The sequence below is a fragment of the Macrosteles quadrilineatus genome, unplaced genomic scaffold (genome assembly GCF_028750875.1).
Source record: "Macrosteles quadrilineatus isolate MER2022 unplaced genomic scaffold, UCM_ALF_1.0 Scaffold_1__1_contigs__length_201487025, whole genome shotgun sequence".
NCBI classification, from domain to species: domain Eukaryota; kingdom Metazoa; phylum Arthropoda; class Insecta; order Hemiptera; family Cicadellidae; genus Macrosteles; species Macrosteles quadrilineatus.
The window spans coordinates 22,417,326-22,432,966 of record NW_026542594.1 but is presented as its reverse complement, the minus strand read 5'-3'; the positions used below and the strand labels follow the sequence as shown (position 1 = coordinate 22,432,966).

The following is a 15,641-nucleotide window of genomic DNA, read 5'->3' as shown; positions in this document are numbered from 1 at the left end:
ATCGAGAGTTCAGTGCTCATCCCATTAATCAAGTACGGCAGAAACTGGGTGAATATCATCACTTGTTTCATGAACTTAAGTCGTACCCAGAAAAAATTCATCAGTACTTGAGAATGGCTCCTGAAATGTTACATGCATCAAAACATTTCACCAAAGCTGGAGAATCTGAAAAGGTACCTTAACGTACTTGTAAACCTAATCGGTCCAGAAGAACAGCTGGTAATTGCCATAATGTAGTGGCACTTGTATTAGTTTAATATATGAACGGACCAATCACAAAGAATCAGCGAGCTAAGCGACGAGGTAAAATCAAACTAGTTTGTTCTCGAAAAGCAGGCCAGCTAGGCCTCCTTGTAAGTGGCCTCCACCTATACCTGCTCACTATGCGAGCATCCGTAACAGATCATGTGTTTGTTTTACCTTTGTGGTTACGGCGAGCTACGCCTACATCTACAACTCCACCTACACCTCCTCAACATGTCATAGTCATAGTTCTTTATTAATTTTTTTGTACATAGTTTGTACAGTAAATAGCGTCATATATAATACAATACTAAATCTAATTAAAATCTACTATTTACAATTAACCAAGCAAAAATGAAAAGTAGTAACAAAAATATTTATATCTACAGTAGGTTATATCTGGGAGGTGGAAAATTCTTCTATGGAGTAAGGGGCCAGTTGTATTAAATATTCTTTCAGCAATTTCCTGAACTTATTTAAATTATTTTCTCTTCTTATGTTTTCTGGAATATATTTAAGAAAAGTATATCCTATGTAGGTTGGTTTCTTTTCAAAAAACTTTAATCTATGTGGCAGGATAACCTCATTTCTCTTTCTAGTATTATACGAATAAGCTGGGGACTTAAAATTGATAGTTGTACAATTCTTTGCAATGAGAGTAGTTTCAATAATATATTGCCCGTAAACAGTTAAAATATTTAGATTTTTGAAATGTTCTTTTGCTGGTGCATCATACTCTAACTTACCCTAAGGAACATGTCAGCCTTAGTCGCTAACAAGACTACAAGATCGCGCCACTCATCCTATACTCATCTCCATTCATATTTGGCTTAAAATACTTACATTCCTATGGTAGCCATTTTAGAATAAAGTATTAATTTACAACATCTTAAGACCTTTTAACTAATAGAGAACTTTGTACTCACCCACAGAACTTTGTTGGCCAGAGTTTCGTCTGTTTGGTTGAGAGCAAAGTGACATTTTCTCCACTGAAGTAGCCAGATCTCCAGCACCATTTGTCATCAGAGAGCTGAAACAAACATATACCATCACTTTCAAACAAATACAATGCTTAACAAGTTTGCCATTTACTTTACATGACATTTGGAGCAGATTTTTCCATAGCAATACACTTGGTGACTCATCTTGTTGACAATGAGTCAGATTTGAAAGCCTTTGTGAGTGTTTGCGTTGGAGCTAGAGCAGATGCCTCCATTGATTGATGCAGCAAGAAGCTTGATGTACACTTAACAAAGCTGAATTCACAGAAACATTAAGGAAGAAGGCATGATAAAATCGTAATAACATAAGGGCGAAAATAGATTATTTATTTTACTTTTGAACCATGGAGAAAATTGTAAAGCTTTAATTTATAGTAGTATTTTCAGTTGGTTTACCAATATACCATTACACAATATTTTATCATCCAAAGTCTAACGGAAAATTGGTATAACCCTAGGCATGTTTTGAACAGTTAAAGTTTTTATTTGGTTAATTATCCATACTATTCAGTATACCCAGGGATATATGATTAAAGGAATGATTTCTAAGCCTTGTTATACCCTAAAAAGCTGTTAACCATGGTTAGTCTATAAAGAAAAGATGTACTGGGTGTTTGTTTTAACACAATCCAAACTACAAGTACCACGAGGACAAAACTAGCTCATATTTTGGCATCCCTGTTTCTTTATTTCATTGCCAATCAGCTGATATACCGGTACTTGATTGCATAGTTATCTATGAGTTTAATTGTTATTGGAAATGTATTGTGAATAAGTATCAACTTGGTGTTTTCGCAACCATGAGAAAAAAAAAATGATTACGTCTTATTTACAATAAATGCTAAAACCATCCAACTAACTATGGAACTATGCTGTTCTCTATCAATAACACTGAACATCATAGATAACTTTAACTATGTTCTTTGACTATTAATCTATGATGCATATTAGCTGATCAGCAATGAAGTAAAGAAAACCGGTTACCATGATATGAGCTGGTTTTGTTGTTAAAAAGTGCATCATGTTAGTTGTAATTATTTGGGTTGTGTTATCATTCTGATTCTGGATATTGTATAAGTATAAGACAAGCATAAAAGTTTTTCTATTAAATAATGAAAACCATACAGACAGTATCTTAGATTAATATGAAGTATCATGTTAGTTTTAATTGTTTGCATTCTAATGTGTATAACTAAATGGATACATAGTAACTAAGTACTGTAAAATTATCTGTAACAATAATAAAATGTTTATTAATGGCTAAAAAGTATGAAATTCTTAATCATGGGATATATATGAAGATAGTAGGCAAGTTGAAAGCACAAAGCAAGAAGCATCAACAAGCTTACAATTGTGCAAAACCAATCAAAAATAACACTTACCATAATCACAAAGTGAAAAATAATATTTACATTATAAAACCTCACTATTTGCGTGTAAAAAAATTCTATTTAAATTTGAAATGTTATATTGTCTACTCAATGAAATTTAACTCCTTAGTACTGCAGTAAAAACTCATTTTAATTTTAAAACTCAGACACAAACCACTAAATATTTAGTCAATTACCAATTAATTTAATTTAGTTTTACACATCTTAAGACTCATCAAGATTCCATGAGTTGGATGGTTGGAAACTATACCTAACATGAGACAAAAATTGTCAGTAGGTAAAGGTGGTTTCACACTGGCGTCCGCGGACGATAATTTCGTCCGCGGACGATAATTTCGTCCGCGGACGGATGAAATGATTCGGATGGATGCTACGCGCCCCCTTCACATTGCGAGCTACGTTTCAAACGTCCACTCATTCGCGCATGCGCATAGGGAAGTGGCCATTCCTACTAAAATCATAGATTAAACATACTTCCTCTTACCACTCAGTGGAGGTGTGCAAAATGTCTGAGCCTTCTGTCCCATGGTGTCAACCCGGATTTTCTGTTCCGTGGCTTGATTCAAGTAGTGATGATAGTGACGACGAGGTTGTACTTTCGTACTCATTATTGACATAACCTCTCCTAGAGGTTATGACTAGTGATTTTTAGTCCTTTACTTAGTGGTAATATATAAGGATTTGGACAGATTTAGTAGTATGGCGTAAACTATCGTACGTAACTCGTGCAAAATGTGTTTAAAGGACTCGTATGGTAATCCACACTTGTCCGGTAAACACTTACTTTCAGGACTAGTAACGTAGGCCTAATATAGGCTACTAATATCCTACAAATCATTGTAATAATGATTTACTGTACAGTAATTCGTATAAATATACATGGTTATTGGTTAGGATATCTATCTTTTTATCTTTCTCTTGTTGATCCCTATAAATTTCTATAGTTGTATCCCAGATAACTGGGTAAGCACGGACAGCCTCAATTAATTCAGCCAACTATGACTGTAAACACAAACTACTAAACACTGTGGTGATGCGAGTGACACATGCCTCGCTGAGAGCTACACATGGTTTGGTGCTCAGTCTGCGCATGCGCGAGGGCGTGATCGTCCGCGGACGTTTTAGAAAAATCGCTAACAGAGCGATTCCACCAGATCGTCCACGGACGAATTTCTGCATCCGCGGATGGACGCTACGTTTCAATGGGCGGTGTGAACGGTCCCATCTGATAACATGGGCAGCGATTTATTTTCGCATCCGTCCGCGGACGAGAAATCGTCCGCGGATGCCAGTGTGAAACCGCCTTTAATCATACAATCATTGCGTCTGCTCAAAAAGAATTCCCTTTGAACCTCTTTGCAAAAACTCAAACCAAATTGAAATTCACACCTCAGAATATATTTATAATGGTTAGTAATTATTACATTTTAGATAGTTTTTCAAAACAGTTAAATACAACCGTAAGACAAAGTTCGCACCAGATGCTACATGAAAGTTAAACGAGGAAACCAAATGTGGGTTAAATTATAAATGACCTAAAACAGCTTAAAACTACTCACTTTTCAGATTTGGCCCCTCCGTTGGTTTGAGGTTCTACACTTGATTCTGGGGATTCTGAGGGTAATCTGCCGAAAAGATTTGCTCCAGTTAAACACTCAAAATAACCCTCGAAAAAGGAGCAATCAAGAAATAGATATATTGAGTTTGAGTGCTTGAATGTTAAACCAGGTAAAACTTCTCAAGGCTCAATTTTTTAAGAAAATTAAATAATAAATAATCATAATTGAGGTTCTAATTATAACAAAATAATTACAAACCTGTTAAATTGAACTTGCAAATAGGTATAAGAAGAAAATGGTTATTTTTGCTTATTGAGATCCACATAAAGCAAGAGTAATTCTGCAATTAAAAACCAATAATCAGGACGTATTGAGCTCAATAAAGTACAGGCTATTAAAACAAATTTATTTACAAGAAATATGTTTAAGCTGAAAAGTAGTAAAAAGCTGAAGTTCAAAGCCAACACACTTGAAAACACAGAAAAATATAACACCAAATTATGAAAATAGTTAATTAAGGAACTAAAACACTAACAAGAGTTGTTGATAAATATTTACATTACACTATAATATTACAGATTTAAAGGAGGGTACACAAACAGTGATTTTGAGAGATTTTTAAGATAAACAGGTACAAATTCACAGTTAATTCTTATACTTCAGCTTTAGAAATTGAATAGTTTAGAGATACAACATTTCTAGAGGTTTTGGTGTAAGGAAAGCATTCTCAGCAACTAATAATTATTTGGCGTTACAAATTTTGAATAATTTTTTAAAAGAATTAGTTTCACGTTAAACATTATTGAGCAAAATGACATCTAATTAGCTTTACAATTTATGATTACTTATTGTAATTTTAAAAACTGTAGAGTTCATATTAGTTTACTTTAGGGATTTATATTTTTTATTGGTCTTAATGATGAACTTTTAGATCTTTCACTTGAATAGCTAACACATTTGATAAAAAACAGGTTTAAATTATAACAAAATCCTCTAAAAAACTTGTACAATGACTTTACTAATGTTATAGAGACGCTTTTGTTAAGAATCAGGAAAGCGAGCAAAAGTTCCTTATGGTTAGCATAAATTTTTCAGGGATAGCAAACCAGCCACCAGCCTTTGTTGAAAGCTCTTTTGTCCACTATCTTGACACGGTCATTGTAAGAAAATAATCAATCATCCAAACATAACCATATAAATAATGGTAAAATCATTAAATATATTAAATAGTGTTTACAAAGTAGAACATTTTAAATGAAAATAACTACATTAGTCCGGATTTTTAGAGCATACTGTTAGTAAATTTTAATAAAAGTTTTTAAACAAAATATTAAGTCACAAGTTTCATCGATCTTTAATGAAATAATTGAGGCGTGATTTGAATTTTTAGTTTGAAGCTCATATTTGGAGATTGTAAATTTAGGCAATGTTATTTGAAGTATTATTGTCGACACTTTCCATTTCGATTAGCATGAAAGAAGTTTTTTGGGGCTTTGTGCATCACTTCTCCATGTTGTTTGTTTCATTGTGGTCAGTACGGTACAGTTCTTCCATCATTGTTTTCTTGGTTCCATCTTTGAGTGGGTTCGTGTACTAATCTTGTTACAGATGCTTTTCTCACCTGAGGTTGGAATCAGCCTCTACACTGTGAAAACCTATTAATTAAATGTCCACAATAGTCCCTCAAATATCATAGGCTTTGAATATCGGAATACTTTATGAAAATAAATTACTTTTATTGACATATTGTTTGTATGTCGGTTAAGTACTCACGTCTCCTCAGGGCCGGTCCATCGCGCCACTTCTGTGATGCCTTCTTTACGCAGCTCGTCCATGAAATGTTCGATGATCTCTTTACCACGTGCAATGTTGTCACCATACTGCTTCATGGCCAGCTTCTCTATGTTATGCTCAAAACCAAAGAAGAACTTGATGTCTACGCTGGCATTCTGCTCAAAACAGGTCCAGTCTGGGTTTTCAGGATGGACCTAAAAAAAGATAAATCTTAAATTCAATTTGGTCATTTGACGATTGGGTGCATTATTTGTTTCCAGATTGTTTACTACATCAGTATTATAATATAATACTGTATGTGTCTAGGGTGTATTTCAACTTGAATATGTATAGAAGTTGCAGGTAGGATAGGTGAGACTATTTATGTAGCTTTGTTGCTGACTAAAATGTGCTGTTTCAATTCCAAGCAAGACCGGTTCTAGACCCAGATGCCAACTGCCTTTGGGCAGTCACTTAGTAATACCTAACAAAAGGTTAACATTAGCCTAGATAGTAACAAGTCCTTGTTTGGACCGTTTACTAATAAAAATCTTTTAAAATGACAATAGCACAAATAAGTTCAATTGTTTTCTTTAGAATTACTAAAAGACGAATGATCAACGACAGGTTAATCATTTGGCAATTAAATGGATTTTCTCTCCCATCTAACTCACAGGAGTAAATATTATTGGTTTGCTTGTATATTGAATAGTTTACCAAATCTGTGGAAAATATATACAATTTACAAGGCCCCAAAATACTGTGTTAACTGAGGGAACTGGTCTCAAGTAAAAGGTTTCTCTTAACAGGCATTCTATAAACATGTTTAAGTTACTGTAATTCAATTTATATTGCTGATACCTGTATTTAAACATCTTTTCAGTGGTAAAAACATAAAATTTGTTTAAGTTTTTAGCATTTTATGGCAGCCAAATATGCTGCCCAATATTTTTCTTCAGCAATTTTTTAAAATTATCAATAAGATTTTACAAGTACGGTAATTCAAGAGCAATTATTTTTCCAAATGTTTAAAATCTTCATGCTTTATTAATTTGTCATGAGAGTTGTGAAATACTTTTTGTTGTCATGAAAAACACTCAAATCAGGTAATAATTATTCGGCAAAAGCTTAAATAAGTAATTTATCACTCCTGGCATCACTGTTTTTGTTTTGAGAACCGTAAGTCTCAGGTTAAGTCTGCCCAGCAAATCTGCAACCAATTCTAAACAATAATTTGTCGAAATATCTGCATTTTGAATTCTCAAAACATGCCCTAAAACATTCAACCCATTTCATATATTTTTATTCATGAATGTTACTTATGTTATTCATGTTTTATTTATGAATGTATTTGAATGTTACTGTGTAATATTCCTTTTTGTACTAAGAAGTTAAAAATCTTCCTATTACTACATAATATTAAGTGAATATGGCTAAAAACTCTATAATACACTGTTTGGATAGAATTGTTCAAAGTATCAAATTTATATTCGTAGTATTTTAGTTAAATTAGGATATTACACCAAATACAATAAGTATGTTAAATATTCAAGGACTTCACTATCACAAATTCATCTCAAGGCAGTAGAAGATGTAGGTTAAAAAAACTTGCATGTCGGATAAACATTTCAAATATAACAATAGAAAGAGAGCAAAGTTCAGTAGTTTAGTTTGCATCTTAGTGCAAAATTGTTGAGATCAGACAGAAGGCAACTTATCACAATCATTTGCGCGTTGAGTGTCATCTTCATGGTGGGCAACGTCCTTCACACATTTCTTGATAAGTAGGAACAACAACATTAGATAACTGACAAAACAATTCCTCTGCTGTAGACCTTTACTATAACTGTATCAAAGGCTGCTTGAATGTTTCCCTTTACTCGACTTTCACTTTCAAAAGAATTCTTTTGTATTTCAAACTTCAAAGCTTCAAAATAATACTCTTTGTTTTTACCAACTATATCTATTTAGAATTTAGATTTGGAATGGTTAGTAATTTTAAAGGTGAGAATATTACAAACCATATAGAGTCCAGTACATTGATTTATTTATAAAAAAACATTTTAGAGTTTTATGTTTACTATAAATATGAAACCTAGGTAGGTATGGAATAGAGCAGTACCTCCCTTTCGGAAACATAAAAATATTGGCGTAAATAGGGATGAATCACATTAAATAGGTTATAGTTACTGCACCTCATATTTTTACAAATCGAGCACTGGAACAGAGAATAACTGTTACTGTACCTATATACTTTGATAAGGTAGACCATCAATTCAACACTTTACAAATTGTCTAAACTGTACAGTTAGTTAATGTTGTATCAATCAATCACAATAATTTTTGGTCTTGCTTTAAAATATTTTCTAGTTATTAGATGCTTTGAAACTAAATACAATTTTATTATGAAAGAGATTGCACTTAATTTCCAACTACAGTAATTACAAACAAAACACTATTTAATTCTGAAAACTTAGTTTTACATGTAGCTTTGCCTTTATAAAATAAAAGTTTAAATGGCATTCCAACTTTTGTTACACTTAAAAAACTGTCAAGATAAATATTTTACTTTTAAAAATTGTTCACACACAGTAAATTTTTTTTATCATATGAAATGGTAATAACTATTAGTAGACAAAGTATTTTTTGGAAAATGTTGATTGTTTTCTCTCTATTTTCATTCCTCTGAATTTGGCACTGTGGCATGGGACACCTTGTATATGTAACATGATAATTAGGTGAAATACTTTATATCCAAAACAAATTATAAAACTCAACTGATTTTATTCGCATGTCGGTGAACCGCGATCACGCTATATCAGCGTCACCAAGGAGTTTACCTCCAGGAACCGATTGAACACTATTTTGATCTCACACCTCCCCCACAACACCCCTATCAATCAGTTGAAGCCTGAAGAGTCGCGTAGTATGGAGCCCGACTCCGTGAGTCACCGATGGTGTTGTTTTTGTTAATATATTTTTATGAATATGTTAAGTAAGAGTTTTTGTTGATTTCATGAAAATGTTTAATGATTATAAATGGTTTTAATACGTTTTCTATGATTATGTATTTAAAAAAATGATTGTCTAATGCCAACACCCGGAAAAAACTCTGTGTATCACCGATTATGTTGTTTTTGTTTGCTATATTTTAAAAATATGTAAAATAAGAGTTTATTGATTTAATGTACAATTTGATTAATTCTACATGTTTTAATATGTTTTTAAATTAATAGATGTATAAGAATATTCTTTGTCTAATATTTCAACAACCGGAAAAAAAAACTCTGTTTGTCACCGATCGTGTTTTAAAATCAAAGACACTGATAAAGAGTTAAACAGCAACCAACTAAAGGCACATCTTTATGTTTGCAAATGCACAGCTTGTGTTTCACAATTAAGTCTGTGAACATATCCTGTAAGTGGCTGGCAAAGTTCCATGTGGCCGTAACATCAACGATCAGAAAGCTGGGTCACTTTGATTCATGTAACCTACTTCCGTTTGTGCTCTGACATTACCGTCTTTCTTAATGTGTTGTTTAGTCTTTGGAAAGACATTCTCTGGGGTTGGCTAAGTAAACTTTTGTTATTGTGCTGAATGTCATAAATATGTTGTCTAAAATATTACTTGGCACTAAAATAAATCAGAGAGAAGTTGTATTGTTCACTGTAATGATAAAAAAATAATGAGAGAATTACTCAGACGTTATGATGCATCTAAATTAAATTAAAACCCTGTTAATTTTAAGAATTGGTAAAACCTCTAAACCTCTGACTAAACTTAACTTAATTATTTGGTATGGGAGCTGTTAAATTTCTAAAACCACTATAGAGACATTACCAGGTTTAATTAAATTTGAATGACTCTAAATTGGTACTGATGGTTTATAACAGTTGGTCCATTTGATTCTATGACTACTTCAATTCCATGCAAATAGAAATAAAATATCTGAAGTACAAACATCTGGATATTAACTACAGATGAAGTACTTATATTGTGTATGAAATCTATTGAAACATATTACTATGAAAGTAATATGTTTCAGATTTTAGATATAAAAAACATTTGAATACAGTAAGGAATGAGAATTATTTCTTCAGTAATTGTTTTTTACTAAATAGAGGAAAGCCTTTTACTCTCTAAAACCGTTTACTACTTGGGCTGTACATAAAGCCCATGTATTTGATAGACTGGCTAGCCTGTGGACACATTCACTGCTGAATCAATCAATATATCAGCCTTTATTTCTTGTCCAAGGGCTACCATGAAACCTGTCTAGAAACAAAATTTGCAACCATCAGAGTAAATATTTCCTGATATGGCAATTGAATTTTCAAAAACTTTTAAAGTAAATTATTACATGTAAATAACTATAGTTCGGCCGCTTGGATAGCAACCTCCTCTAGCATTGGTTAGCATTAGCGTGCAGGTCGCTATCTAAGTGGCCGAACTATAGTAGAATATTTACCCAAAATACATATTTAAAAGTTAAGTGGTAGATCACATTGCACATAGCTCGCTTTACCAATAAATTAGTATATTGAGTGCTATTTATCGAGTGCATTTCAATTTACATTTAATGTCATGTTTTGTTTGTTAATAACCAGAACTGCAGGCAACCTATGGTAGTTTTGGTAACTAAAATTAGAAAAGTATTATTCAAAGCATTGAGTAAACAGACTTAATAAAAGAAATACTCAGTTAATCATATTATAAAATAAGAAGTTTGATGGAGTAAATAGTTTAAACAGGTTTAATGTTTTTAATAATTAGAATAGATTCTAAGCTCCCACAAGTGATGCAGAATACATGTTCAGATAAGTTAAAACTTGTACATTCTAGAGAAGAATAAGGAATCAAGTGACAGAACAAACAAGACATTATTGGTTTCTCCTTTTAACGTTACCCAGGTTCCAATGGAAGGTCCTACAAAAGGATTCTAGCTTTTATACAAACAATTCAGTGTTTATTGATACAATACATTTTTTTTCTCTTGATTAGCATTTAAAAAAATTGAACATTTAAAACAAAGTATAATTTTTGTTTAATAATTTAAGTTTAATTATTTATTCATACTGGCACTATAATTATTTGTTTATTTGTTTTATTTTTGTGCCATGAACAAAAAATACTTTTTTGGCTACCTAGCGTCTAAAAGATGAATTTATTTTGTAAGACATTGACAATATTAAACTTTGATAATTTTTTTAAATCAAACGTTGCACTTTTTTGTATGAAACCAAAATGAGAAAAAAATCCCGAGAAATCAATAAGACATTAAAAATGTGATCCAATAGTGATCCAATATTTAACAACGATTGTCAATCTGTAAAAAATTCATCACAAACAATGTTAGGAAATTAAATGGTCCTTAAATCGTGTGAAAAAACTGGAAGAAAATAGTAAAAAAAATTTAAATCCGGCAAATTTTATTTTCAATTAGTATTTCTATAAATAATCTAGGATTAAAAGCTTTCTATATTTTTATGTCCAAAACTTGCTGAAGTATGCATGACTCATATGAGTGCAGTACAGCTTTCAAGTTATTTCGGTTTCAAAAGCAACAAGAGGCAAGGCACATCGGTAAACACTCCAGAGAAGATCCCAGAAATAGCCTTCAACATTAGAAAGGACTTCTTGAAATGTCAATAGCATCAGCACAATAGAGTTCTAGCTTAAATTATTGAATTTGTACTACACATGTTTTTGTTTGAGCACACAAAACGTTAATTAATTATGTTCTCTACTTTTTATATTTTTATAATTTTTACGGGGACTTTTATATTTTAAGAAATAGGTTTTTATGTTAAAATTAAGTTGACTTGTGAAATAAATTTATCGTATAAACCTCATAGCTAAATTTTAAGAGTTATCAGTAAAACCCCAAAACAAAACTAAAAGTTATGAGTAAAAGTAAGTGGGTAGCTGAGTGGAGTGGTTATACAATAATGTTCACTAACAGGATGCCTATGTGTAATGGTTTTCAAGCCATGAAGTAGTAATCACTAGGTTGCTGTTTTGATCTTGGGAGAAACCAGTGGTATTTTAATAGTTTGAAACTAATTTTAGACCCAGCTGCCCTTGATCGTTGGACTTTAAACAAAGGTCCTTGGTCTTGGCACATTCATTGTGTCAATCAGTAACAAAGCTAAACAAGACATCATTCCCTTTCCACAGCTATTGATCACACATACTTAGGTTATACTGTAATAGACTTGGTGAAATCATACTAATATTATAAATGTGAAAGTTTGTGTGTTTGTTTGTTTATTTGTTTGTTTGAAGTTCAATCACGCATTAAATACTGGTCGGATTGTGTTGAAATTTGGTATGATGATAGCTCACATTCCCGATTAACATATGGACATATTCTTACCTCAAAAATCCTTTCGGGCTCCGCCCCAGCGGCTCTAGACTTTCCCATGTTAACCTTATGAGTATTCATATTTAAAAGGAATTAAATAATTTTGCCAGCTGTTTCAACTACACAATTTGTTTCTATGATATTCAATAGCATTAAAAGGTTACACGGTTTACCAACAGGGTGCAGCACCATTAGTTCTTTATACTTTATGACAACAGCTAATTTGAACCAAGCAGCAACAAAAACCTGAGTGTGATAACTTTACTTCTTTCTATTGTTTAGGTGAAGTGGTAGAACATTATGGCTATGGTAGATGTTCTGTATACTATAGTAAACCAAATTTTCTCAAAACGTGTCCACTCTAATTGCAAATGCAAAGTACGAGTATTTAGCTACAATAAGCATTGTATACCAACCCCGTACGAAGGACGGGTACTCAGCTAGTAGTGATATAATTATAAATGGTTATTTATATCACCTTATAAAGCAATAAATATTGAAAGAGCAAAATATCATTGTGAAAAGTTACAATGAAAGAACTATTGGACATCTTTCAAATCTTTTGGAAACAATGCTGACTTGTGACAGTTGAGTAATAAACGCTAAATCGCCATTACACACCAGTTACATTGATAAAACTCAACAATCCTATTGCCATACAAACTAAAAATGTAATAGTTTTAGGTTCCACAACAAAGTAAAACAGCAGAAAGACAAACAACTTACAAAGTATCGACATTTCTCCAGAACTTCAACTCTGTTAGAGAAGCTCTCATTGTAAGCTTCAATGATCAATGTACGAGTCTTCAGATTTAACTCGTTCTTTTGGATGAAAAAAACATGGTCCACTCCAATGATCTGAAAAAATAAATATAGTATTTAGACATTAATAATATAGAAACTGTAAAAACCTTGAGTGGCTGAGTTTTGATTCAGTAATAGCAGATCTATATTTATTTATTTAATATATATTTATATTATAGGCCTATTATTTATATTATAATAATTTAAATAGTATAAATATTTAATTTCTACATTTCTATATTACTATTTTTACTTGTCTGTGATAATAGCCGGGGTTTATTTGTATTTTGAGAATATTTATCTTAATTGGGTCAAAAATGGAAATTAAACTTTTCTTATGGATATTTATTTAACATGCAGCTAATTTTTAAGCTTACGACAGCCTATAAAAAAAATGTCATGGGCCTTATACGAGTTGCCATGTTGGTTACGAAATTCCAAAAAAGAATATAAACAGACAATCAAAACAAAATGGAAGAAATTCCAATCACATGACGTGATATTTACAGTGTGGGGTGAAAATAGTGAAGTTTGCACAATACATACTTGTTTTCGACCACGGGCCAACTCTAGTAAGTTACTAAATACTTCCAAAGTTAGAATTAACTTTGGTGATTGGGTGTTAATTGTAGTAAAATATACCATGTTACACAATGATAAAAATGTATAACAATGGTATATGTACAATGGTATAATTGTGCCAGGTAACAATTTTGGCATAATCAGAGGAACATTTCAGTAGCAAGGAAAATGTACATCTGATGTTCTTGACTCCAGCTGATTCTTATTTACCCCAGAAAGGGATATACAGAACTAATTCAGACCACAACAAAAAGTGTTGAAAACAAATTCTGCAGCGTTTTTTGATTTAGTATCACAAAATTATAAATCACATATACAGCTGATTTATTTGTGTCGAAATCATATCAATAAGTACAACATACATATAACTTTGTAATCTCTAAAAATTAGAAGAATGAGTAAAAGCAAAATTATTTTTCAAAATACTGGTAGTGACCACAAAGTGTAAATACAGTAGAACCTCTTTAATCCGAACCCCCGTAGTCCGAACGTCCACTAATACGAACCCCTCATTGCTGTACTCTATACACAGTACAGCAGTTCTTTATTGTATACTGTATTTAATGTACAGTACTGTTTATTCACCATGTTTACTACTGTATTAAATATACACTGTATTTTAATTTATAAAACATTTTTTTCACTTTTCCCAAAATAATTTAGATCAATTTTAGCCATGTTTTAGCTATTGTTATGTAAAAATACCCCCGTCGCAGCAAACCTGCATACTAAGCGAATTTCCATCTACCCGGCTTGATTTCTACTAAAATATTCCCTATAAATTTTCAGATTTATTTCTTATTTAAATAACATTAATTTTAGTGAGTAGTTAGGTTTGCTGCTACGGGAAAGATGTTGAGGTGTGTTTTTTCAATTGAAATATTGATAGCTTAGTATGAAATAAACCAAATTGCCAAATTTGATTAAAATATATCCATAAACAAGCAAACTAGAACAGTTTATTTATTCTCCATAAAAATAACATGTGAATTTTAAATTTACAATTTTTTTAATTTGCTCCGTAGTCAATGAACATTCAAAAACACTTCAATATACTAAATTATTTGTTTTTTTAAGCTCTTCAAAATGGTCTAGAGAGAAATTTAGAAATTTAATGTTTTTAGGGTCAAAAATGAGAAAAACCCATTTTTACCCCATAAAACCCCCCATAAACTCCTGATCCCATGGTCCGATTATGCTGGTTCGCGAACTCGTTCGAATAAATGTAGGTTTACACGTTTGTACCAAATTTCATCAAAATCAGATCAATTTTGCTCGAGTTATCGCGCTAACGGACACATATATAAATATATATATATATATATATGGATTTGAACGGATGGTGTTTTTGGCCTCTGGGGACCTCAAAATGAAAAAGTAAATCGGTCCCGGGTCTAGGTCTTACCATGAGACCTACGGTAATAGCTTATTCCCTATATGGGAAATTCGCTAACAACAATATGTTCTGTAATCCGAACTATTCACTAGTCCAAACTACCCCTGGTCCCAATTAGTTCAGATTAAAGAGGTTCTACTACTGTATTGTGTTTAGAGTTATAATAATTTTATTTATATAGATTCATCATTTTTTTAACTTTCATATCACTTATATATTATTATTAAAACCACAGCTGTCGTAATCAATTATGAAAATTCCCATCACTGAGACATTCAAACATAATTTAAAACTATGACAACTGAACCAGCAAGTAATAACTCATAAATTATGGAATAAAATAAGAAAGGTCATATGAACAGCAGAGAGAGAGAGTAAGAATGACTCATGGTAGAAGGGTCAACCCGGGACAAGGGCAGTAACGTGACTGCAAGGTTTACGAGTGAGATTCCGAGACAGATTGCTCACATGTTTCCTTGGAATACAAACTACGTTGCTTGTTGCTGTTTTGATTCAAGTCTTAATAA

General features: G+C 32.1%; 1 protein-coding gene across 2 annotated transcripts in view; it reads right to left on the bottom strand.

Moving 5' to 3' along the window:
- The window catches only part of LOC129004993 (protein real-time), a 107,853-nt gene that overhangs the window by 45,988 nt on the left and 46,224 nt on the right, over nt 1-15,641 (bottom strand). Inside the window, exons 3-6 of one of the 2 annotated variants that reach the window (XM_054433732.1) lie at nt 13,059-13,190; nt 5,968-6,182; nt 4,195-4,260; nt 1,170-1,273 (exon numbers count right to left, since the gene is read on the bottom strand). In XM_054433732.1, coding sequence (XP_054289707.1) covers nt 1,170-1,273; nt 4,195-4,260; nt 5,968-6,182; nt 13,059-13,190 — 517 coding nt within the window. The remainder of the gene's footprint in view (nt 1-1,169; nt 1,274-4,194; nt 4,261-5,967; nt 6,183-13,058; nt 13,191-15,641) is intronic. The other variant, XM_054433742.1, reaches the window with a different exon arrangement.